The sequence below is a fragment of the Crotalus tigris genome, unplaced genomic scaffold (genome assembly GCF_016545835.1).
Source record: "Crotalus tigris isolate CLP2741 ecotype Arizona unplaced genomic scaffold, ASM1654583v1 scf7180000018436.2726382, whole genome shotgun sequence".
Classification (NCBI taxonomy): Eukaryota; Metazoa; Chordata; class Lepidosauria; order Squamata; family Viperidae; genus Crotalus; species Crotalus tigris.
This window is the reverse complement of record NW_024097002.1, coordinates 208483-235943: the sequence shown is the minus strand read 5'-3', so window position 1 is coordinate 235943 and position 27461 is coordinate 208483. Positions and strand designations below refer to the sequence as shown.

At 37.3% G+C, this 27461-nt stretch overlaps 1 protein-coding gene across 1 annotated transcript; it reads right to left on the bottom strand.

The window, feature by feature from the left end:
* Nucleotides 1-491: 491 nt before the first annotated feature.
* ADSS1 (adenylosuccinate synthase 1) lies at nt 492-27461 on the bottom strand. The gene is made up of 13 exons (XM_039352514.1): nt 27189-27461; nt 19311-19413; nt 16946-17008; nt 16160-16210; nt 15155-15221; nt 12815-12922; nt 12237-12318; nt 11170-11296; nt 9877-10031; nt 7789-7913; nt 6697-6794; nt 5703-5852; nt 492-4649 (listed from the first exon to the last, which is right to left on the bottom strand). Exons 1-13 carry the CDS (start codon nt 27420-27422, stop codon nt 4597-4599), a joined length of 1416 nt encoding a protein of 471 aa, XP_039208448.1. The 5' UTR covers nt 27423-27461; the 3' UTR covers nt 492-4596.

Here is a 27461-nt window from a genome sequence, read left to right as displayed (position 1 = left end):
GCACAAAAGCAAACCCAGTTTTTCTTAATAGCCCCAAGCAGAAACCCAGCAGAAACCAGCTTTTAGAAATGCAGATGTAATAATCCATTCAGGAAGGTTGGAACCAGGAAGCTAGAAGCTGATGAAATTAGGAAGACAAAGACCCCTAAAATCTACATACCCACCCAAATTTTAAGACAAGGGAATATAATAGGATTAACCCACCAATACCAAAAGGGCACAGTCAGACTCAGGTTAAAGTACATGACACAAGAAATACAAAGCCACAAACAGGAACAGGAAACCTCAAAAGCCCCAAAAGGTATAAAAACCCACCACTCCCAGTTATGTGTGGTCAGCTTTCCCAAAGCCACACTTCTATCTGGCTTTGCTCTTCAATAAACTACAACCTTCTTTCTAATGCAGTCTCCATTTTGTTTATTCCTGGCTTGGACTGGACCCTGATGAAGATTTTTCTTTCAACAATGGGATTCAGAAAAAAAGAGGCAATCTTACTTTCTCATAAGGCTTTATTGAGTAAATAAAAGAACTATAAGATAAATACAGTTCCATTTACAATATATAAAATACTCAAGAGAACAGTTTTAGTGCATTATGATCATCTGGTTTACATTTGCTATATCAAGAATTGTGTGGCGTAGTGCATCATAAAAATGTTAGGCCCAAAACCTGACCGATTCTTGCCTCATGTACAATTAAGACATTTTCAATTTTATCATTCTCTTCCCCACATTGAGTCATAACATATTTTAGATAACAATTGCATTTAAACAGTATACTAAAGTTGTATTAAATTATTAAGCCAAATTGCACATGAAGTTTTAATATCCTAGGAAACAGTCAAAATACAATACATATTGTGCATGAAGAATGAATTATAACAAATAAGTATAACAAATCCTGACTACTAAATATTTAATTTCATTTGTTGCTATTTTATGGGAACAAAGATTTCTGTTAAAATATGCCAAAGTTAATAGATTCTCTGTGAATATTGATTTAAACAAGTGCAAACTAAGAGGCCTAAGGAAGATCCCCTGCATGAATGGGAGCTACCAAAGTGTTCTTGCATAGCTCCCATTCATATAGATTGGGAACTGTGGAAATATTTTCCAATGGATTGTGGCTGCTAAAGAAATTATGCTGCCTCTGTGCAGGACTGTAAGTGCTTATAGCTGGCTTTTCATGCAACAGATAGTCACTTAAGAGAAAATGCACAGCTGGGCAGTGGAAAAATGTCACAGCTGAACAAAAAGTTATAGCAAAGACATTTCAGCTACCAAGCTAGACTTTTTAAAGTGGAAACAAATCATTAAATGTAGTGAGCAAATAACTGATAACGTATTATGGATATGTAATGTAGGGTAAAGGCCACTTTGGTAAACTTTGGTCAGATCATATGTGCAGAGATATGGTAGGTTGAGGGAAAGTCTTGAATTATTTCTGACAGGACTAAAATCTGTCTGAAATGCAAAGGGATTAATGGTGTTCCTTCCAGAATCACACCAAATTATTTTTAAAAAATCATTTAGAAAACATTGATACCTTGTTAACATTGCCTAGGCAAGAGAAGACAAGGCAAAAGCACACAGAATTCCTAGTAAACAATACACAGAAAATTTTAGAGCATTATATTGCAGCAAATACCAAGATTTCTGTGGCTTCCTAAAGAACTTCATCTTTCTTGGGCCTTAAGGATGGGTTATTTTCTTTAGAAAGGACCCTATCATGTTAGTGTAGGGAGCAGGCAGAGGTATTGACCAAGAATATACATCAAATACAAGTCATGATGATGTGTGCCATAACATTACTATGAAAATGGTGTAAGTTATATAATGTGTATCATTTGAACAATGAGATCATGACTTCACTTTTGCCTTTCTCCCAGTGGATGCTGATTCGAAAACTAGTGATCACTATTGTTCTGAAGGCTAGAAAATTGTTTATCCTTCAAAACTATGGCTTTGCTAGTTTTCTGGCCCTCTTTCCAGTAATTGCCACCATTCTAGAGACTAGAGAGATTTGTAAGTTCCAGAACCGTGGCATTTGCTAGTTCTCTAGCCATGGGAAAGTTGGAAGGCTAGCAAACATGATCATTCTTGTGATCATTTGGAAGGCCCCTTCTCCAAAGTGCATGATTTGGAGAGGGAGCCTTCCAAAGATTATGAGAATGGGGCCCGCCTGCAGAATGATGGAGGGTAGTCTCAGTAGGAATGCCGCTCCTTGCATCAACTGGATGTGCCTGAAGCTGCAGAAAAAGGCAAACAAAACTTGAACCCAGGCATGGTGAGGCAGAGAGAGAGCCTGGGTCTCCTGGGCATGGTGGAATGGGCCCTATCGCTGATGCTCTGCTTAATGGTCTGTGCAATTGCTTAATGATCATAACTAGCAGAACCAGGATTGCAATCACTGAGCAAAGTAGTCATGTGAGCATCTCTCTTAATGACCGCTTCACTCAGGATTGCACGAACTGGGATTCTGGTCTCAGTTGTGCTCATAAGTTGATGACTGCCTGTATACAAAACTGCTATTGGTCAGCAGGAAAGAGAATTTCCATCATCTTTTATGTTTCTAAGAAAAGACTACATTCCCAGTAAATTAGGAACAAAGTGTTTCAAAAATATTATATTTTACTGTACATTATCAACATGTGAGAACTACAAAGAAAAATATGATAGAACACTTGGCTATGTGTTCTCACTCAAACACTTTAGACTTTTTAATACTTATACTCACTTGTGTAATATCTCAACTAATGGAGTGTATGCACTTAGCATACACAATCAGTGCCCAAGGTACCAGCATCCATATGGGAACTGCTGTTAAGTCCTATGATGATTGTGGTCTACTCCTAACTAGCAAAATAAACATTTATGATGTGGTATACCCAAACTGACAATTTTTCAAATCAAATGTACTAGCAAGTGTGTCATGTATATAATTATAGCATTAATGTGACCACCCAATTCAGACAGCATGAGTCTGGGTGGTCTATAAAAATCAGCAAACAGCAAATGCAAGAGAAAACAACATATACTACATTTTTCTGAAAATGCTTTCCTTTTTTCGTTTCCCAGCTGCCTTTGTTATTGAAAATAATGATCTTAAAAGAGCAGTATTTGGCACTCTGCTGCATGTTTCCCAGAAGGGGTACATCATAAAAGATTGAAAGTGACCCCCAATTTCTCAGGAATGCCACTTTAAAATTGTATAAATGTAGACATGCTGCCAATCCAGATGCACAGCCAGAACACTTCCTTTACATATGCTACTTATTTTGTTGACATTTATCAACAGTCACTTTATTTTTAAGGATTGCTCCAGAATAGTTTAACCAGAATTTGATAGACTAACATTTTGAATTATTTATTCTCTGAAGAGCGATGGAGAAATCTTATTTTCTGCTAAAAGTCAAGTGAGCAGTAATGAGAACAGTGAAGAATATGACCTGAGAGCATAGTAAAAAAAAGTGAAGTTACAGATGGCATCTTCACAGTGATATACTGCAAGATAATATTTTGCTATTGTCTTTTAAAATACATTTTCATTGCTGTAGGTTTGTTTACTTGCCTTTTCTGTTTTCTTGCCTAACATATGAGCTGAAAGTACAGAACTTCTGAAGGCTTCACGTGGAGCACTACCAGAAAATATTGAAGGGAAGATCTATCTCTTAGGTTCTGACAGCTGTGTCCACTCTGTCCACTGCCAACGTAACTTCAGGTATTGGTTTGCCTCCTTCTTCTATGACACAAAACTTCCTTTGCTTCCCTTTGTGTTTTGATATCTGAAGAATGTTTATAAGAAATACAGAGTCCAAGATAATTCTGCTTTAGCTCCCAGACTTAAAAGAAGTTGCTTAGTTCTACTATCTTTTAAGTGCACCATTAGGCAGTCTTGTTCTCAATAACATATATACCATTTCCTGGCATAAGAATGGGACTGTGGTAGAAAGATTGTTTTTGATAGAGAAGTTTTAAAAATAATTCCATATGAATTTGACACTTTTAAAAAGTGTTTTACTAGACAGCCTGTGACCTATGGGTTATTGTTCCAGATATATTTCTTTACCAGCAGAGAAACAGAATGACCATGAATAAGAGTGACTTTCAATTACTGCTAATTTCCTATTGAGTTTCCTTGTGGGAAGCTGGCAGGGATCATTGGAAACGATGATCATGTGGCTTCGACCATGAAAGTGTGGTGACACTGAAATGGTCACACTTTTGCCAAATTTCAATTCCATGGGAGTAATGAGTCCTGGGTTTTGGATACATTCTTTAAGTTAGTCCTTTTAAAGCACATTGATTAAAAAATGGTTGCCCTATGAGGCACCATTTTGCCCAATTGAAAATTACAAACAGACAAACAGGAGAGTTTTAGTAGTATATACATCTTAAGATTCTCCTCAACCAAATCACTCCAATTATTTTTACGTAGTTTCCAAGCCATTTTAATACTTTAAAATAAGAGCAAATGCTCTTTTCTAATCATAGTCTAGAAAGGTTATTTTGATTTTGAAAGCATCTTCCTTCATCTTAGTCTGGGATCAGAAGAGATTAGGTGAACCCCTTCTCAATGCAGCTCTTCTATGAGCCGTTAAAAGAGCTGGATCATTGATTCTCTTGATTTTCCAACTCCAACCCATTTAACTGAAGAGATAAAAGAGAAATAATTAGAAACTATTGTTCAGTGAATAAATAACATAATGAAATATATTACAGGTAGTCCTTTGTTTAACGACTAGTCATTGGTCATTCAAAGTTACAGTGGACCTTCCCAAAGCTACTTTCAACCCATTTTCAAAGTTTCAATGGCCACGTACATAAACCTCCACAATCACAGGGCTGCATTTTTGGGCACTTGGCAACTGGTTCACATTTATGGCCATTTACAGCATCTCATGGTCATGATTTTTGGTGGGGTTGTGTTTTTTTTTTGCTAGTTTCCGGCTTTTATTTCCAGTTTCTGGCAAAAAAAATGGTCTTTGGGGAAGACTTAATGACCGTGATGCTTGCTTAACAACCATAGCATTCATTCAATGACCACCACAAAATGGTCGTAAAATTGAGCATGGTTATTTGTAACCCGCTTAATGACCACCACAATTTATGATCATGATTCCAGGCACAGTTATAGTCTTAAATTGAGGATTACCCATGTAGGCTATAATCCTAGAGGGTAAATTAAAGAATCCAAATTCAAAAGCAATTAGCTATAAGGTAGCCATGTAATAAAAGTTGTTTGTTATCTGGCAGGAAGCAGCAAAAAAAAAATAGCATTGTTTATATATTATTTTTTTTAAATATGACAATTTTGTTTCACTACTGCTGTTCAAATACTATGGCAAAACACATTATATAATTCTTAGGCAGTGAAGTATTAGCAGCGATATTATTTAATCAGCAAGTCTCTTCTAACAAGTGCCATGAATACTGAGATGAATTAAGTTAAAGTTGAACAGTTATGGATCATATGCAGCTACTAAACACATTTGGAATATCTGCAGAGCAAGAAATCTGCCATATACTAGTTTCACAAAGGCATGACAATGATTCTAATTAATTTTTCTTTCAGCAATAGGACCCCTAATCTACCTCAATTCCCAGAAAACTGCTGCTTTGTCTAATTGGCAAGAACCTTTCTGTGTACAACTTAATAAACATAGCCAACTCTGTTAGAGCGGTAATGATGAAAATACATACCTGACACACCAACATGGTTTTCCACAAATCTAATGTAATTTTGTGCCTTAGGTGGAAGGTCCTCCCATTTTCTGGCACTAGTTGTGTCAGTTTTCCAACCTGGCATTGTTTCATATTCCACTTCCACTTTTTGCAATATTTCCTGATTAGCTTTAAAAGTGAAAAAGCAACTATTCAGGTTATAAGAAACATGTAATCATTATTTAGCATTTACACTTAAAAACATGACAAACCTTTAACCTAATCTTGGAAGCTTTCGCTCCTTTAGTGACCATTGGTCTCAAAAGCTCTTTTTCTTTGCTTTTAGAATAAATCAGATTGTATAGAACAACCAGGTGAGGTCTTTACCGAATAATTGCCCTACTTTATTCACAGCAGTTAGGTGTCATTTTCTTGAGTTCAGAAAGACAGAATAACTGTACAATTTTCTATTTGTATAGAAGTATCTTTAGTGAAATAATGGAGAAAATTATTGGCACTAATAATTTTTACTAATATGAAGTCTGCTTGTAGGCAGGTTCGCAGAAGTGGCAATGTCACTGGTTATATGTAAGTTCTGTAATAGTTAACAGATAAAAGAGAGGGGGAGAAGGCCTGATCCTCTCAGCTCTTATTAACATTACAGAACGTATATATATGATGCACAAAGGTGTCAAAATGCACATGTACAAACCTGTCCTTTGAAAATTGTCAGGTTTCTATGTCACATGTCCTTTTAAATGCGTTTCAGATTATTTTTTTTAAAGGAAAACTGGGATGCTATGAAGTCCAGGAGCAGTTTCTGAATGAGTTCTAAGACTTTCTTGGAAATTAAAAATTTTGAAGGGCTGCAGCCATGTGCTTATTTAGAAGTCTTCTTTATCCTTTCCAAAGGATGCAAATAAATTGGAAGGGAAATGGAAGTGGGGACCAAAATCTTCATCAGTTTTGTGTCCTGGTGTTTTGGGGACTCCTGACCTAATTAAACTTTTCAGCCTAGTTCAAAGTAACATACCTGGGAAGTATGGAATTCTTTTCCCATCTAGCCTGTAGGCCACACCAATTTTGATTTCGTCAAGGACATCCAGAATATCGAGTTTTGTCAATGCCAAACTGCCCAGAAAATATTAGATAGATATTAGTCTCATCCAACATCTCCTTGAATCCCTTCTACCTGTTTTTATGTTTATGGGATATCCCAATAGCATGAATGTTCTGTTCTAAAGTAATCACAGAAAAAAATGTTACAAGGCACATAAAGTTTAAATTAATATACTGTACATGTTAAGAAACATTTTGAAAACTAAGGTATGAATCATACAATAAATTTTAGCTATATACAAATGATGAGAATTTAGGTATGGCACTTAAGAATTAAATCTTCAGTATTTTAAAAACTTGTGCATAATGTGAATGGTTATATTTTTTTCAAGTATGAGCAATCCACAGATATCAAACTTATTTTTTAAGAATTCAGAACCTAAGAGCAACCTAAGAATTAAGAGCAATTTACAGGCCCATTGTAGATATCACTTGGCCTATTTTGACTTCCATTAATTTTAGTTAATGCTAAGAGCCATTCCACATCAGTCAGAATTTGAAATAAATGTTGTGTATCCCCAGTGGTGGGATTTAAATATGTGAACAACCAGGTCTCTGTGTGAATGCCGCTTCTGGAAGTCCATTCTGGGCCTAGGCAACAAAAAATTAGCTACCAGTTCTGCCGAAATGGTGCAAACTGGATGAATCCCACCACTGTGTATCCCTTTCCTGATATATTTTAGATTGCAAGACCAAACAGTAATGCAAAAAATTTATACTCAGGCAGAAATAGCAAGTATGTACCATGTAAATGTCACTTTCTATTTCCTTCTTCTTTCTGTTTTATAGCTCCTAAAATGACTGCTGTTTATTGAACAGTACTATTGACCCAAGAAGTTTAAGCCCACTGAAGAAAAAATTTATTTGGGATAAGGTGCTACCGTGTTTCTTATCATAATATAAAACATAACTTTGCTAAACTAATTATAATGTTACCTACATATTTGTATTCCACCGGGCAAAAAGTTATGAGTTCCAAGTGTAGGTCAAAATCTGTGATGCTTACGCAGTAAATCCGTTGATCATATGAGCGTATCTCAAAATGACAAGATCTAGCCAGCCACAACGTCTTTTCCTGCCTGTAGTCACACCCCATTCATGACCTCGTGACTGTAAAAGGTCTCCAATTTCCTACCAGAGACAAAGATACCCAGGAGATAGGAATAGTGGTCACAGCTAAATGTCAAAAGCCATTAGTAACTGAACTATGTCATGTCAAAAATACATGTGCTTTTTTTTAAAATCATTTAGAAGACAAAGGATGTTCAACATGGCACACCAAGTCAGACAACTTTCCAATTGTCTTTGGAAATTTTCCAAAAGGCTGTTTTTCCCCTTCATTTAGCATTAGTTAGGGTTAGATTCCAGTTCCAAGCTGGTAAATTATGGTTGGTCTTTAGCCCTAAAATCAGACTTAGAAACTTATTCCAAATCATGATTTATGTAGGGTAATAACTGTAGATTATAGCATTTGTAAATGTATATATCAAAGCACTTAATATATGCACGAAAGAAAGGTACATAAGAAAGCAGAAGAGAATGCAAAATCCAATCCTCATTTAATCATTAAAATCATACTTTGGATTTAGAATATTGTGTATTTTTAATTCAATCCTAAATGCAGAATTTGGGCTGCAGTTCTCTATGATGCTCATTTCCCCAATAGATTATTGATTAAATTTGTATCTCACCTATACTCCATGTGACATTGGATTATTTTACCCTATTCTACTACTTTATCCACTATTTCAGTGGCATTTATGAGCTACAGTAAAAAAAAATAATTTTAAACAAATTAAGAACTCCAAATTGAGAGAATCAGGGAGTTTATTCGGGTGCTGACAAAGTTTCTTAAATTAGATTCAGATCAGGATGCCTCTTGTAACAAGACATTTGAAAACATGCTATAGAATGGAGCTGTGATAGTGATGGGGAATCACATTTTAAAGAAAATTAAGACAATTGGGAGAGCAAGTTATACCATCTGCACACATTTTCTATTTTATAATAAAGTTTGAGATTGGCATAACTGTAGCTTGCATATATTAGCACAGGACCATTATAACATCCTAGGGTGAGCAATTAATTTTCCCAAGGGGCCATATGAGAAATGGGATTGTTGTGGAGGCTCAAACCAATAGGCTTCCTGTTGCTCTTTGCTGGAGATCTTGTCGGCCCCATTGTGGTTAGAGTTGAGCTCCTTCTTGGTGACTTTGGCTGCTGGAACCAACATTTTGAGGGAGGTGGAAATGTAGAGCCTCTCCTCATCTCAGACCAGGCTGGCCCAGCTGCCACTCTTCTGCCACCATCGCTGCACTCCTGCTAGATCCTGGCTATGCTCCACCTGCTCGCTCGCAAGGCCTCACTTTCAACAAGGTGGTGGTGGGTGAACGAGCCTGTGTCCTCCTAAATCAGTGGTTCTCAACCTTTTTAATGCCGCGACCCCCAACCGGTCGTAAGTCGAGGACTACTCAACCGGTCGTAAGTCAAGGACTACTCAACTGGTGCAGCACCGTTTGCAGAATGGGACTTTTGGCAGGCTCAGCAGGGCAGAGACAGCCTGGACAATTCCTATTGGCTTTTGAAAGCCAATAGAATTAGACTCTATTCAAGAGAGTCTATTCTATTGGCTTTCAAAAGCCAATAGAATAAAAGGGAGTAGCACAGCTAAGGAAAAGGGGAAAAAATGGCGGACTGCGTTGTTTGGCGACCCCCGTGAAATGGTTGTTCGACCCCAAATGGGGTCCCGACCCACAGGTTGAGAACCACTGCCCTAAATGATGATTGCTGTTGTCTCCTCAGGCTACTCCAGGCAAGGGGTGAGCACTGCACAGATACAGAAAAGCGCTTTCTGTTCTCCCCTTTCCATGCCCATCAGCTGACTGAAGAAGTGCATGGGGACTTCAGAGACAGACTCAGCTTCTCCTGCTCCCTGCGGTGCACTTATTTACATTTTATTTCTAATTTCTGACTGACCTCATAGGGACAACCAAAGGGCCAGATGTGGCCTGGGGGCTGTAAAATGCTCCAGTCTGTATTATCCTATGCTTATTTTAGTTTATTTGTACTATTTTAATTATAATAGCAAACTTACATTTATTTGTTCAGTTGGAAAGGCTCCAATTCCCACTCTTGTTGTGTAGGCTTTTACTACTCCATAAACTTCTCCAATATACTGAGGAGGAATGCCCAACCCCGTGCATACACCACCCACAGTGCAGTTTGATGATGTCACAAAAGGATATGTGCCTAGCAAAAAGCAAAAATTAGATACATTCTGCTTTAAAAAAAAGTGCACTTTATTTCAAACAGCTGTTAAACATATCACTTTCTTAAAGAATTTTAAAGATCAGGGGATCACATGAACATGTGCTGGAGAAATCTGCATAATCCAGAAGGTTTATCAAACACATTATGCTCTTCTATAGTATTAAATATTGTTACATTTAACATCTATTTTCAGGTAATGCTCACTTATCAACCACCCATTCAGCAACTGTTCAGAATTATGTCAGTGCTCAATGAGGACTTACAATTTTTCCTCATACTGGTGGCAATTATACATCCCACAGTCACATGATCACAATCTGGGTGCTTGACAAGCAGCTTGCAGTTGTGATGGTTGCAGCATCACTGCTGACTTCCAACAAGCAAAGGCAATTGGGAAGCCAGAAGGAGGTTGCAAATGGTGATCATGTGACATTGTACTTAACTGTGCGGAATTCACTTAACAACAGCAACCAAAACTGTTGCAACTGCTGTTGTGAGTTGGTGCAGTCATGCTTAGCAACAGAGTTGCCGGTCCTAATTACAGCTGTAAAATGAGGAATAACTATGTGCTTATAAGATGATGGTGTACATTTGGTTGCGGAAGGTAACAAATTAAACAAATGGTCTAATAAGCCGACTGAGAAGAAAGCGCATCTCTACAGCACAAAATTCCTTCTTGGAACTCAGCTCCTAATCTTTACTCACTTGCATTCTAAAAGAGGTAGTATGTTCTCTCACATTGAGACCTAAACAAGATGCACTTTGGGATACTCTGATATGATTGGATCCAAATTAAGTCATAGTTATAATATGCTCACTGAAATCACCATCAATTTCAATTACTCTCTGCATGATTAAGACTCACGATCATGCAAAATATGCACGTTTAAGAGTGTATGAAAGGGTCAAATAACCACCATTTCTCCCAGTGGCCTGTCAGGCTTCAAGAAAGACATGCTTTATTTCTCATCCGTATGCATTATTCTTTCTCATCAATATGCATCTTACTTATTAAATAATAATCTAACCCTTCTCATATCTACATGCATGGACAAAATAATTTATTACACAGATTTCTATCTAGATAGACAACCATACATTGTACAAACTGACATACCAAAATCAATATCAAGCAGTGCTGCATTGGCACCCTCCACCAGAATTTTCTTAGAAGGGCCATGTAGTGCTTCATACATAAAATAAACTCCATCTTGGACCATTGGTCTTATTGTTTCAGCATATCCCTGCAATATTCCATATATATAAAAAGTTACTTTATTTCTCCTATGTTGGCTGAAAGTTAAGAATAGAAGCATATCAGAAACCAAACCAGAAAATCACAATTTCGAGACAATTGAGGTAAAATTATACAGACAGGTTGCTAACTGTGATAGGCTAGCTAGACACTTTAAAAATAAGATTGATTATATTTATCATGACAAGTTTTGAAGTTTTGCCAGTTTAATCTGCAGAAGAATAAATGGCATTATCTTGTCAGATTTTTTGGGATGACTTTGGGCTCTTAAGGATCTGAAGATGGTTCGAAAAGTTGGACCCCTTCAGAGTGGAACAGTTATCTCCCATAACTACAGATAGTCCTGGACTTACAACAGTTCATTGAGTGACTATTCAAAGTTACATCATCACTGAAAAAATAACTTATGACCGTTTTTCACACAACCATTGCAGCATTCCCATGGCCATGTGATCAAAATTCAGATTGTTGGCAACTGTCTCACATTACGACAGTTGGAGTGTCCCGGGATCATGTCATCACATTTTGCTACCTTCTGACAAGCAAAGTCAATGGATAAACCAGATTCATTTAACAACTGTGTTACTAATTTAAAAACTTCAATGATTCTTTTAACAACAGTGGCAAGAAAGGTCATAAAATGAGGTAAAACTCATTTAATAAATTCTTACTTAGCAACCTAAATTTTGGGCTAAATTGTGGTCATAAGTTGAGGACTACCTGTAATTGCATATAGGACAAAAATATTCAGCTGAGTCCAAGAGGTTATAAATTCTTCTTTAGGTGAAGGAGTTTATCCAATCATAATGACATCTCAGAAACTTTCACCATCATTAATTATGACATTCTCCTGGAAAGATAACCTAACCTTTTGGGTTATCTATTCTGTTAAAATCCAAAGTCTCTAGATAGAAATATTAGAGGTTTACCTTTAGTTTTTTTAGTTGCCCATCTATGTCAACTTCTAAAGAAGGAAACATTGACTTGTACTGGTAAGCCAGATTTTTAAATCTGCAAAACATTAACAATTAGCAGCATACACTGTGTACATAGTTATTTTAAACTGTATTTTTCCCTACAAATCACAGGCAAAAAATATCTTGTGGAATATGTATGAAGCCCAGGTTTTATGTTCAAATAACGTAAAACCTGGGCTTCATACATATTTCATGTTCAAACAACATATTTATGTTCAAACAACAGGTTTTTAAGTGTCAAAGTGCTGATACTTTGTTTCTCGAATAAAAGATTATTTAAGGTAAACAATGCCTTGAAGTTATTTTGAAGAGTTTCATCTGTCGGAACCATGACATTAATCAGAATTTATCTTGTTAAAGTGAACCAAAGAAATATTTCTCCAAATCCAGTTCATTTTCAATAATATATGCCCAACTATCTACACAGTTCCCCACAGAGTACACTCACACATACTTTCCCTTCTGTGTCTTAAAAGTATACAAAAAGTTCCCATCCAAAAGGTTCCTTGCTGTGCAGTCGACAAGAATACCTTGATGAAAATTCACTGAAGTCTGAAAGAAGATCGCAAATCCGAAGTCCTGTCCGTGCAGCTTTGGAAGAATAAGTTGGTCCAATTCCTTTTTTTGTTGTGCCAATGCTAGCGACAAAAGACAATTGAATAGAATCAACTGTTGAACTATTCAGTTATTTAGTAATACAAATATTTCAACATGTCTTATAATAAGAATTGTTTAAAATGTATAGACTGGATGTGCATGCATGCAGGCATGCATTAGAAAATTTTTAACTTTTCAGATGCAGGACAGATCCAGGAGACCCTCTTTTTATTATACAGTTTTATTTTCTTTTGAGAAATCAAACTAAACTGGAAAAAAACCCTATTTTTTCATGCTTGAAAAGAAGAAAGTTGTATGGACTGCACAGATCCTCTCACTGAACAATATTATTTTGGAAGTCAAGGGGGATGCCAAAATCCAACACATTGGGGAAGACTGGTATAACTGGAATAACAATACTATCTATGTTCTATCTACTACCGACTTCACCTTCTCTTTAAAAGAAATAAAGTGGCAGTATCTCAGGATCAACCCCAATTTAAGTCAAAGTTCAACTCGCCAATTGAAAAGTAGCAGCAAATAAAGAAGTATCAGGAACAAGGAGAGGGGTGTATAACTATCCCTTTTAAATTAAAAGTACAATTTTGGCACCACATTTTTTAATCTTGGTTTTACTGGTCTTTATTTTTTAAATATGTTGTTTTATTGTTCTATACATTGTTTTATTTTTATATGGTGAGCCCACAGTTTTGCCTTTAAGAAAAATGGTTATACAAATGTTTCAAATACATTACACAAACAGAAATATTTCTCTTCCTTATATTCTCAGGCATTCATATTGTGAAGATTCTCAGGCAAAAGGCAACCCAGGGAAACAACAAATATAACTGAAAAAGTATAATGCCCCCAACCTCAGTTTCTTTGAGGTTACTGAGTGATATATTCTCTTTATAAGGTATTCTTCCTCTTGACTACACATCCTCCAAACTTCAGTCATCCATGTTTGGGAATTTCTAATCATCTCAAAGATTACAATGTCTTTCTTTTAGGGAATCCAGCAGTAGCTATATTACCACACACTGATTAATTGAACTGGACCCGAAAGCTATGCATGTACAAGTACTTTTCCATACTGTACTGCGTGCCAAGATTGCTATGAGGATGCTTCCTTTCATTACTTCACTGCCAGTTTTTTTCAGGGTTGTTCTAAATAGATTAACTGGCTATCATTTTCCAGCTCAGTAACCTATCAAATATAACCTCCAGCACAGAGACATAACTGTGGTCAACTAGAAGGGAAAAAAGCATGTCAGTAACTGTATCATGTTTTCTCAAAACATTGGAAAAGTTTACCAACAATTACTTGAATATGAACAATCTTTTACTCAGAACTGATTTTCCCCTACCATGTGCAGTTCTGACACTATATGGAGATTGATTCCTAGTTACTATATCAGTAAATACAAATGTGACCAGCTTTAATAATAAAAGAGATTTTTCTACTCTATGATCCATTTATGTCACATGTCACCTCATAATCAACCTTAATATCATCTGAGGCTGATTCTGGCAGTTCAAAATACTTTTAAAATCCAAATCCCTAATACAAAGATGCCTTTTTGTTCATTGTTCAGCTTTTATGACCTTACTATAATACTAATTCAGCAGCAGCAGTACTATAACTGAACAAACCTGAAGAGATTCTCACACAGAATCAGGGCAGTAATGCTATATCACTAAATTTGCCTCAGGAAAGATAATATATATGATTCATTGTCTAAATTTTATATTAGTGTGTCCATAGCTTTATCATTCTCACAAAGAGAGAATAGCAAGATTGTGTGCTGTGTCATGAAGAGCTGCCACGTTCTAAATTTCAGATTCTACAACATATGTAGATAGGAAGAAGGCAGCAAGATAAATAAATATGGGCATCAGACGTAAAATGACATTCAAGTCCTTCACTGAATAAAAACCTCACCACCTGATCTGCCTCACCATGCACTTCTTGTAAAGCGTGTTCATTTTCTTCAGAACAGATACTGGCTGTACAGCTTTTATTGGTGCATCCTTTTATATAGGCACAATCCATGTGACATATATGCATGACATATATAGGGATCAGAGTGTTCTTATGCCATTTGTGACTCTTGAAGATTTAAAACTCATTTGTGTATGCATGCTTGTAAGTTGATATTTTAAGCGAGAACAGCCAAAAAAAAGTAACAGAATCATTGCATTTTATATGCTTTCTTTCCAGACTTATGCCACATCTAGTAGCAGAATTCAAGTATACCAAGATATATAATTACTTTTTCCCCTCTTGTGCTTGACGCTGCACTTCTTGAAGTCCATCAACTGCTTGGTGAAAATCAAACACTGCATAGCAGAGAAAAACCCGCATGAAGAAGATTTGAAGAGATAAAACAAATTTGATTTTCAAATATTTCATATAATTATGCTTTTAATGTTCTAACAATGAAGGAATCAAGCTGGTATAATTGTTAGCAGCATTGTACTTCAAAATAAAGAAATTTCCCATGATGCCAAAACAACCTTAATTTTAATTTACCATCTGTTGCATCAAATATATTAAAATAAGAATTACTTGTTCATATTCAAAGATATGAAGATTGCTAAATTACCTTTTTTAATTACAGAAAAGAAATCTATATTTATGGCTAACTGGAAAACTCTTGTAGACTTTTTGCATGAAACAGAAAAAATGCATTTATAACTTGCGGTTTTCATGATTAGAAAAAGGTTGGATAATTGAAAAAGCTTTTTTTGTAATCATAGAATAAGATATAACTTTGCAATCATACTTGTATTTGCTGCAAAGGATTAATAAGCTTCTTTCAATTTCTTTATATATTTTTTTCTGCACTTTATTTCTTTTTTCTTTCTCTTTCTTTGTTCTCTCAGCAGGGTCTGTGTCTCTTTAAGAGCCTTTGTATAAAAGGAAGGCTCCACTAATGTGTTCTCTCTCTTCCATTTCCTGCTGTAACTGTGGTGTGTTGGATCCTGCTGTATTAGCACGTGTATGTATATTGTTCCTGGTGTATGATATTGTGGATAGTGTAAGATAAATCACCATTTAATATAGACCACAGTTTACTGTGTTTACTCCTTGGTTATCTTGCGCAATAAGACTGTGCATACTCTGACAATGTTGTATTAGTTTGTGTTACTCATTAAAACTTTTAATAAGATTTATACAAAAAATGATACAAAAATATGAACTCTTCCCAGTACAAATAAAATTAACAATATGAAAAAGTTGTATGATTTGTTTTTTCTCTCTGAATACTACTTACCAATATGTGCTCTGTCTGATATGATAAGCCTTTTCTCCCAGTCTCTTAATCCTATGAGAAAAAATGACCAGTTAGAAAAATGTGGCTATAGAGCAGGGGCATCAAACTGCCGGCCTGCGGGCTGGATGCATCATGCCAAAACTTTAGCCACCCCAGCTCCAGCAATGGGGAAAAAGTCACAATACGTCACGACACGTCACGTGACGTGGCGAGTTTGACACCCCTGCTATAGAGGATTGAACAATCTAGAGCAGGGGTGTCAAATTCGCAACATCACGTGACATGGCATGACATATCGTGACTTTTTTGCCATTGCTGGGAATGGGGTAGGCATGGTTTTGTTATGATGCATCCAGGCTGCGGGCCGGCAGTTTGACACCCCTGATCTAGAGCAGTCTTTCTCAACTGGCAACCTGAAGATGTATGGACTTCAACTCCCAGAATTCCCCAGCTAGCCCAGCATGCTAGTTACCCAGGATGAAAAACAACTTAGAGCAATAATATTCAGTGTGGCATGCACAGGTCCAATATCACAACTCATAGGGCAGAGCTTGTTTATCACCAGGGATACATTTACAGTCACTAAAAGTGTCTTTCAAGGAAATGTAACTTGCCATCTCTTTATTTTTTTTCCCAGCCTGGACCTCTTGTCTATAATAACTGAGGTAGGTATCCACTTTTTCTGTTTTTCAAACTTTACAATAACCCTTTAAAGGTTTTTTTAAATGTTGAGTGCCATTATTGATAACAAGCCCATCTTTTTGAAGAAAAATATTAGGTACAAACCTTTCTTCTCATTTTTTTCAGCTTCTTCAAATAAGCCAGGTAAATGTATAACCACTCCATTACCTAAAAGGTATACACAAAACATTTGCTGTAAAAGCAAGACATCAAATATCTTCCTTAAAAAGATAAGCATTAAGCAAACACAGCTATTCTTATGTCAGAAGAATGTATAGCAGATTGAGGGTTTTTTAAAGCTTTTCTAATTAAAGTTTTAATTGGGGTAATTAGAGTTAGGATCTCTTCCATATTATAAGGTTGCACTTTGTTGTGTGTCTCTGCCTTCTCTAAGGAAGAGTTACAGAGATTAATGGCAAAACTTTTTTTTCTGTTTCTCAGACAATCTGGCAGCTGGCATTTATCTAGTTGGAAGACTTTGATTTATTTTTTGGCATAGTCTGCCATCCTCATTGGATACCCTCTGCATTGTTTGAGTGGCTGTCCACCAGTTCCATTCAACATTTTCTGGTCTTCAATGCACTTCTACAAATTGCTTTGTGGACATTGAACCTTTGGAACTGATGAGCTTTCAGCAGTATTAATACTAACCAGGCTATTTTAGGCTTACCAGCCAACTTTTCTCTGTCCCACAACTAACAGTCCATCTTCAACAGCCATTTATTGTCTACTCCAATTTAATCCAAATCTCTATTCCTCTAGATTTTTTTCTGATGTTTTCTAAGATTTTCCTCTGCAAGCTGGCTTAATCTAGTATTTCCCCCTTTGTATGGTATGTGGGAAAGACCTTGGGAGCCTGGATCAAGGTAAGTTGCCAAAGGAATGGACAGATAAGAGATAGCATAACCCGCAACTGGATAGTGGGCAGGACAAGAGGCTCAGAAGGGATCCTCCCTAATTTCTTGGGCTATAAAGGAGATGTGGCGAGACATATACTTTCAGACTTGCATGATACTATCAATGTAGTTTTACAATAAAGTAGAATTAGCTCATCCTGTTGCAATTTCTATCTTGTTTTCCCCACAAGACTAACATCAGTTTTGTAACTCTCAAAGTGAGACTTTGCAAAGGCTCAAACCACTTGCATGCTGTGCTGTATCTTACGCGACCATTTCCTTGGCAATATTTCTTGACCCAATCTCCAAACATCTTTCCCAGATACCATCATTCCTTCTCTGCTATGACAGAAAGATTCCTATGGGAATCTAAACTAAACTTTCAGCTTCTTGAGATCAGCAAAGAGTACCATTTGCCTCCCCGCCCCCAATGTTTGTTTAGGTTACAGCATGGAAATCTGAGTATAAGCCAGAAATGAGATGTAACACTGCACGTGCATCACAGTTTTTCATCTTCACATCATGTCTCGTCTGCTCCAAACATAAGACCATATCTAGCATGTGCCCATTCATGGATACTGCAGCCAAGATTACATGGGACAGGTCCATGATTGCCAGGGAGCCTGTAAATTTATAAGCTCTATAAATTCCTCTTTCAGGACAAGGAGACTGAAGTCCTCCTAGATTATCAATATTAGGAGTTGAGATGACATCCAGAAACTCATGCAGGTTGCTGCTGGATTCTAGTTAGTTTGTATACCAATACTAACACAGTTTATCTCTGTGGCCCAATTCCACATATAAGCATTTGTAGCCAACCACCTTCAAGGCAGTTCTCTTTGGTACTGTATTGAGAAAATCTCTGTACTATCACAGCCATTCCTTCTGCCTGACCAATGTGTTGCAGGACCTGAAACTTAGCTCAGAATATTTTTGATACATATGTTGTACATAGTATGTTTAGGTGTGGGTCATGTATGTGTTTCACTTTGAGAGTGGGCAACTAAATTTCATTTTTGATGTGTGCCATTGTGCCCACAGTAAAAAAATGACAATAAAGGTTATCTTATCTTATTCTGTCATTGCCCAATTCGGTCTTAGCAAATATATTCATCCACCACAATATTATAGATGGACAAAATCTTATTCTACACTGACTTGGCATTTACCAGTAGCAGCTAGAGGCCAATGCACCTAATAGTGCCATCACTTGGGTCCAGATCTAGCTTAGAAAAGGCCACTTCTCCTGTAATGGCAAAATGTAACTAAATATGAATGAAAAATAGACATAAAGTGTGATTTTTAATAGCTGTTCTACGTTCTTCTGAACATTAAAAAATTTCAGTCACTTGTGCTGAATCTTAACTATTTCTTCATTTCTTTGTACTGAAAAGGTACAGATAAAAGGTCAGAGTTTCCTCAAAATCTGAAAATGAAATAAAAATGTAGAAGTTATTTTAATTTAAAATTCAGTCAGACTTATTCCTTCATACTGAAAAGGATAAGACATAAATGTTGCTGAAGTAAAGAATAAATTTGCATTTGGATCTTATGAATCTGAATGGAATACTTACCAATAAAAGAAACAGCCTTAGAATTAATTATACCACTAGGAAAGAGATGAAAATCGTATTCCTTCCCATCAACAACGACAGTATGACCTGCATTATTTCCACCCTGCCAAAAATAAAATAAGATATTTAGTAATTTTTCATTTATTACTACTGGTGAAGAACATATCTACTGCCAGCAAGACAGAAATTTGTTATGGTACTGTAGCAGAGATAAATATTATGTCCTTAGGCTGCTTGTCTACTTTTCCTCCAATCATCATTTAAACATCACCCAGGTTTCTTGAATAATATGAAGATATATGGATAGTAATAAGGTGGAAATAGTTCCAGACAGAAAAGAGACTGTACAACTAGCTTCCCGCTTGTCCTATAAATTGAAACCAACTAGCTGATGGGCATCCAGGTCTGTAACTTGTGGCCCAAGTTTATTTTTAACTTTTATTTATTTATATACCACTGTTATTATTTTTATAAATAACTCAAGGTGGAGAACATATCTAATACTCTCCTCTCCTCCTATTATCCCTGCAACAACAACCCTATGAGGTAGGTTGGGCTGAGTGAGAGTAACTGGCCCAAAGGCAACCATCCAGTTTTCATGCCTAAAGCATCAAACTCTCAAACTCCTGGTTTCTAGCGTGGTATCTTTACTGCTAGACCAAACTCGCTCTTTTATATTTTTCTATTATAGTGATTGAAACTGACAGTTGGGGAAATCACCTCTTATTTTTTGAATACTGCAAAGAGGATGGCTAGTGGAGGCTGACCTATGACTATACTTTAGAATTTATTCATCCTAAATGAAACTCAAATTAATATGGTAATAAAGCAGTAATGTCCCCAAACACATCTTTGATCACACTCACAAGAAGTTAGCTTATTTCAGCTTCAAGATTAGGTGCAACACAGCATTATAGATTTTACCACCCTGAAGCTGTGGTACCACAATGATGACTTAAGCAGGAGTAAGCAACCTTGACTCTTTTATGACTTGTGGACTTCAACTCCCAGAATTCCTGAGCCATTCTGGGAGTTGAAGTCCACGAGTTATAAAAGAGCCAAGGTTGCCTACTCCTGACTTAAGGAAGAAAGTAGCATTTAAAAACAGGGCACCTCGTGATAATTTAAGGTATTTCATCCAAGGGCTGGGACAAAATGAGGGTAGCACTGTATCATGGAAAGACTGGCATTACCAGGGCATAACTGTGTCCTGATAAACTTCAGATCAGGCCATGGCCTTATAGTGTTACCATTAACCTTTTGAGAGAGAAGCAATTTCCCATTAAATATTTATTTTAACATTTTATTTAAGCGAGGTGTAATGCACTTAAATGAAAACACATTTAACTGAGGTCCATAGTGACTACTTTTCATCAAAAGGCTTGAAAGAACTTGCCTGTAAGACCTGCCAGCTCAAAACAATAATGTCAATGTTAAACTTAAATGGTTAAAACCTGCAAAACCGCCTAGACCTGAACTTAACTGTGGCTAGTTTTAAATCAACCAACAAATGGCCAGGGGATTTGTTCACTGTTACACAGATCGATTTCATAAGTTGGGCCTTCTGTGTCTTCTATATCTACATGTCAGATCAAAAGACTATACTGATAATACACTCAGGATTTACTTAAAAGCTTTCTTATTAGTTTTCTTTCCCATAATTTCGTATCAGCTACAGGATGGTACAACACAAGGGCTAAAAGACATTAATAAAACTGCTGCGAAAAGCTTCCATTTCCTTTTCTGACGTTATAGCAATATTAACACCACTCTGCTGACTTCTACTTTCTTAGAGAACTAAATAGCTGAAGTAATTACATTTTGCTATTAATTTATCTGCAATCATAGAAAACAAGGAAAAGGATAAAACAAACGTCATTTGTTCTTAGTTTGACTGCTTCACCTGTTACACAGAACAACAGAATTAGATTTTATTTATTTATTTATTTAACCCATAGCTGAGCTTGCAGTACAAAAAAAGAGACAACCTTGTTTTCTGACAGGGGTTTGGTAACTTTAAACTTGACCTTTTCATGGAATACTGATGATCCTGCTGCAATTTCATAAATACCCAAGGAGAAAACCAAGTTTAAAATAGCAATGTCACCATTTTTTTTCCTCTTAGAGCAAGCAGGTGCTTAACAGATGCTAGGTCCATACGTTTCTATTTTGTATCAGTTTACTTGGCTTTTAAAAATAAGTCATCTTATTCACCTTTATCGTTGTAATCCTAGTCCCCATGGGCAATACTTCATGGTACATGTGCAATTATGGCAGCATGTGGCACGTTTGCACAAAATATTTATGTATTTGATTTGTGTCCCATCTGTATTACTGTTTATAAAAAACTAGCTATCTTGCTGGTCATGGTTAGGCACAATACACAAGGTCCAATCAGAAGTTGTGACTTTGTTCAAAGCCTTTACATCTCAGGATGTTCTCTATTATTCCAATTTATCTTTGAATGTTTTTCTGGTGAAATGCACAATTTTCAAATAAAGGACTAGGGTATGAGTTTCCATTACTTTTCAGATTCCAGCTTTCTCTGCTTCTGCCCCTGCTCTCTGGAACAGCACCCTGTCAGCAGTACAGATGGTGTCCATTCTCTTGGGGTCCTGAAAAATGCTTAAAACTTGGCTCTGTTCCCAAGTCTGGGGTTAATGTATTTGGGGGTGGGGGAGACTGCTGTGACATGGTTTACTGTGGCCGTTTTTAATCCAAGCTGTCTTGTTTTGTCTGTTTTTGTTTTAACTCTGCATTAGATTTTATAAACTGTCCAGGGTCTATTGGACTTGATGGCAATGAAATAAATTTCTAGTCAGTCATAAAATTCACTGAGTGACAAGGGCCAATTGTTATTTGTCACTATGCCTGAGGACTAGAAAGAATCAACATGTGACTAACATGAGAAGAAACCTCTGAAACTTTGAAGTAAAGGCAGGTCATAAATAACAACAACAACAATACTACTACTACTATTAATAATAATAATATTGGAAGGGACCTTCGAGGTCATCTAGTCCAGTGGTTCTTAACCTGGGCAATACTGCCCCCCAGGGGTGATTTTGTTTTTCAGGGGGGTGATGGAATGAAAAGGGGTGACGCGGGGGCGAAGGAACGAAAAGGGGACAATATGGGGGCGATGGAGCAAGAAGTTTTGGGGACACTTTTGAGACTTTTTTGTACAGTGAATCACTGTATATCTGTCATGCAAAAATATCAGATCACTCACTATTGGTGGATTGAATTGTGTTTTCAAATGTTCCTCCAACTAGCTTCAGTACAGAATGCTGTACATATGTGAATATGCATCACTTATCTTCATGCGTGTTGCGCAGCAGCCTCTATACCCATACAGTGGCGCTCCATTGGCCAGAATGGACAGTGATGGAGGGGGGAGCGCTTCTTTCGAAACATTGCATGCTGAGTGGCTGTCCCCTGTGATGTCAGCTGTAATGTCAACGTAACTGTTGAAACTAGGTTTATTGACGTTCACGTGTGTTTTTCTAGTGTTCCAGTGGAGTCAAAAATTTAATTTGCAGGTAGTGCCTTTCATTTTGAAAACCTCTCAACATGGCCGAAAAGAGGAAGTGTCACCAATATTTGACGGAATACCTAAAACTGGGATTCATTCCATCTCCTTCCAACGTATAGCTTCCGTTTTGTCTTCTTTGTGAGAAAACATTTTCAAATGAAGCGATGAAGCCTTCCCGACTGAAAGACCATTTGGTAAGAATTCATTTGGATAAAGCCGACAAACAGGCATCGTTTTTCCAATCCTTAAAAGCCAAGTTTGAGGGTCGCAGCACTGTTAGGAAGTTATTTGGAAAATTGTCACTCAACGCCAACAAGGGGCTCATTTGTTCCTATGAAGTATCTTTGTTAATAGCAAAATGTGGCAAACCTCCCACTATCAGAGAAATGCTGATTTTACTAGCAGTGAAACAGATTGTTGCCACCATGTTAGGGCCCAGCGCAAGCACTACCACACAATCGATTCCTTTGAGCAATGACACCGTATCAAAAAGAATTGATGAAATGGCTGCTGATGTGGAAGAAAGGCTTATTGACACCTTGAAAAATACAGAATTCATGATGCAGATTGACGAGTCAACGATTTGTGAAAATGAAGCCTTGTTATTGACTTATGTCCGTTTCATCTTAGTTCCTGCATTGCGGTTTGTTCTTATGCCCTTTTTATATTTCTTTTTGCATCTTAAATTTCACTTGTAATTCAAACATTAAATATTACTGTTTTTCTTTTCGGGCATTTCACTTTCTTGCAATTGAATTTTGTTTTCAGTGGTCATTACATTTAAGTGTCTTGAATAAATAAGATACATGTATCACGAAGTTTGGGAATAAAGTGATGGGTGGCACCAAAATTTTTCACGCAGTTGAGATTGCATCGATATGTCCTGATGACGATTTTAAAGAAAACAAAAAAAGTGTTTGCATAAATTGAAAAATTATTTCCTATGTTGTGATTGAGAGGTTATGTTTGGGGAGGGGGGCGATGACAACTTCCTTGTTGGCTCAAGGGGGCGATTCGTTCAAAAGGGTTAAGAACCACTGATCTAGTCCAACCCCCTGCTCGGGCAGGTAACCCTATACCATTTCGGACAAATGGCTGTCCGGTCTCTTCTTAAAAACTTCCAGTGTTGGAGCATTCACTACTTCTGGAGGCACGTTGTTCCACAGGTTAATTGTTCTAACTATCAGGAAGTTTCTCCTTAGTTGCTTCTTTCCTTGATTAGTTTCCATCCGTTGCTTCTTGTTGTGCTTTCAGGTGCTTTGGAAAATAGCTTTACTCCCTCTTCTTTGTGGCAGCCCCTGAGATATTGGAACACTGCTATCATGTCCCCCCTTGTCCTTCTCTTCGTTAAACTAGACATACCCAATTCCAGCAAATGTTCCTTATATGTTTTAGCCTCCAGTCCCCTAAAACATGTTTAAATATAGTTGTATGTTATTCAAAGTATTTATTCATTCTAGTTTTACTAACAAAATTAAGGTTTCTATATCCAAAGATAAAAGAAATAGGTTGAAACATATGATTTTTAAATCACAGTCATCATTACTACTTCATACCTGCTCCCATGCTGCCATGGTCCCATGCTGCCATGCTAGGTTAATAATCTGCATTTAAAGCAGCATATTTTTAACAGAATGTTAGCCAGAGTTATCTTTCTGATTTCCTGCTTGGCAAAGACTTCTATTTTTCAAAAGAATCACTTTTGCACCCTTGACTTAAAGCAATTAAAAGTGAATTCCAAGCCCAATATTGTATCATAAATTTTATAAATATAAATTTCCTTCTTGCTGAAAATTTTAAGGAGACAACCAACAACCCTCTGCTCCCCCCAAATTCCATACTTGCTCATTACAGTTTCAATCCCACCTATTTTGCCACATCACCAGCTCTCAGCTCCCCCTCAAAAAAAAAGTATGGTTCTTAATACTCAAAGTCCCCCATCCCTTTTTTTAAGAGCAGCTGTTTAAAAACACAGATCAAGAACAGATTGCACATGAAATGCATTGTGCATGACACTTAGTGGCTTATACAGATGAGTCATGGTTTCTTTGTCTTGTCAAGAATAAAAATGTGGTTGTCATTGCATTCTGCTGGGACAGTTTCTACTTCCTGGTCTATCCTACAGCCCTGATGTTTCATGTCTGTCTTTGATCCAAGTACTAACCAGGGCTGACCCTGCTTAGCTTTTGAGATCACCCAAGTTACTAGGTGCTCTCTTCTTTGTTACTACAATCTCATAATGTTGCCCTGGAAGATGCTGTGTATGCTAACTTTTCTTTACAAATACAGAATTGCTGGCAATTTTCATGGCAGCCAAAGCACCGAAGAAAATGTTCAACTACTTTCCTCATATACTGTTTTACAACTCCATCACCACATGGTAGCTTCACATTCTGAACCAATCTCTAGAATATAAATAGATATTTCATGTATCTAATTTGAATCAAAGAAAATAATAGGAAAGCTTTTTTCAGCTTTAGGCATATTGTAGGGTATGTTGCTAGGCGGTCGGTGAAAGACTGAACTAGATTATTCATACAGTTCTTTAGAATAACTCCAGTACAAGTGCTTTAGATTTTAAAAAACATTAAAATAAATTTAACTTGTTTATGAGAAGCTGCAATTGATTTAAAGCAGAATGAGGACAAAACTAGATGAAATGTAGTCATGTTTATTATTCAAACTCCTGCCATATGCGTGCATTACACACCTACACATACATACAGTATACACTCTGTCAGCTTTGGTACTTTGCACTCTTTGCTTTAGTAATAGTGAAAAATGATCATGCAAGAAACTATGAAATAAAATATGTGGGTTCAGTTCTTTATCTTTAATCTTTCTTTCACAATGATTCCAAACTGCTCAGGGCAATATACACTCATTTTCACAACAACTCTATGAGGCAGACTATACCAAGCTTGGATTCACACATTATGTTAAGTCACATTTTGTTCAACCACAAAAGAATATGTTCATACACGGTCTTGCCACAAGCTACTGCTTAGAAATTACACCAAGCTGCAGTGGAATATATTTGGTTTGGTTTAGCCCATTGTATGAAGCCAGCCTGAGAAACGATCTGGGTCAAGTTCCTCTGGGGCTGCAGGACAAATTGAAACAGCATCCCTCTGGGGCTACGCTTATATAATCCTTAAGATCCAAGGGCTCAGAGACACATACTTCCCACTCACAAAGTTGATCAAGTGATCAAAGTTGACTTCAAATAATGTACCATAGCACAGGAGCATGAAGCCAATGAGTCCAAAGCAACCCCTAATAAATCTCCACTATGCTCCTCTGCTTAACTTCAACCTTTCTTGCAGACAGCCGTCACCAGACACCCCGGCATATGCACCATTCTCCAGACGCACACAGTTTTGATAGGTTCATCATGCTTGTCTGTACTTCCAGATCTTATGTCATTTGTCACCAAGGCTCAGCTATTTCTATTTATACCCAGAACTGTTTTCCCTCTCCACTTCCCAGATGGCATTTAGTCTGTAGCCAGTCTTAAAAAGCCTCCCTCCTTTTCTATTGCAGCTTCATTCTAGACATGGGTAAGAAAGACATGCATCAGAAGCAAAAGACAAAACAAAAAAGGAAGTAAATGACAAAAACAAAAATAGGTGAACTTAGTTCAAAATATGGGAGTGCATTATGTGCAGAGGTAGCCTTAGACTAATCATACATTTTCAGACTAGCCCACTTCACAAGGCTGTTCTGAAGCTTACAAGAAAGGCCAAAAGAAATATCAGTTGCAGAGAAATGGCAAGACTCCAAGGTAAATAATAATAATAATAATGAAGTAAATATTGAACAAAACTAGCAGTTGAGCCAGGATAGAACAAAACAGACAATTAATACTACCTAATGATGGTGGGGGGGAATTACCAGAAAGTTTAAGAAAACATACATTATGCCCACCAACCAGGCAATCCATTTCTCTCTCTTGTACAGTTACAGCTCATAACTGGATAATTTAGCTGGAAACGATGGGCTACGTGATCCAATATCCTGAAGAGCAGAACAATGTGGAAGGATGCACTAACAATGTGGAGGAAATTTTAAAAGTAAAATGGAAGGACTTTTGAAATAAAACAAGAAGAATCAAAAATGTGTAGTTACCAATATTTCAATATTCCCTTGTTTCTTTATTTTTCATTGCACCTTAATCCACCTCAGTGTTCAAACATCCCAGGGAACGTTTCACCTGCACAAGTGAACGATCGCATCCTAAAAGCCACAACAGCAAAAACGAGCGGGGAAATTGGCTCCAGTGTAGCGGAATATGAGATGGGTCGGGGTGCTGCCGTTTCTGTCCCAGGGCAGCCCTTACTCACCTGGCACCTACAGACGAGGTCGGCCTCGGTGGCCAGGAGATCCACCACTTTGCCTTTCCCTTCGTCGCCCCACTGAGCACCCAGCACTACCGTCACACGGTTGCCGCCCGGCTCGCTTCGCAGCCGCTTCAAACCGACGCCGATAGCAGCGCCGGCGGCAGGGCGAGAGGCACGATCGTTGGAAGCAGCAGCGGCGGCGGCAGCCGCCGCTACAGCCGACCGGGTGCCAGACATCACAGCGAACAAGTTTCCGCTACGAGACAGTTCCAAGCA

Coding starts and splice junctions, on each gene's coding strand:
- ADSS1 (XM_039352514.1), bottom strand. CDS start 27,422: ATGTCTGGCACCCGGTCGGCTGTAGCGGCGGCTGCCGCCGCCGCTGCT. Junction 15,222..16,159: donor ATCAGACAGAGCACATATTG/GTAAGTAGTATT, acceptor TCTGCTATGCAG/TGTTTGATTTTCACCAAGCA. Junction 4,650..5,702: donor AAACCATGTTGGTGTGTCAG/GTATGTATTTTC, acceptor TTATCTCTTCAG/TTAAATGGGTTGGAGTTGGA.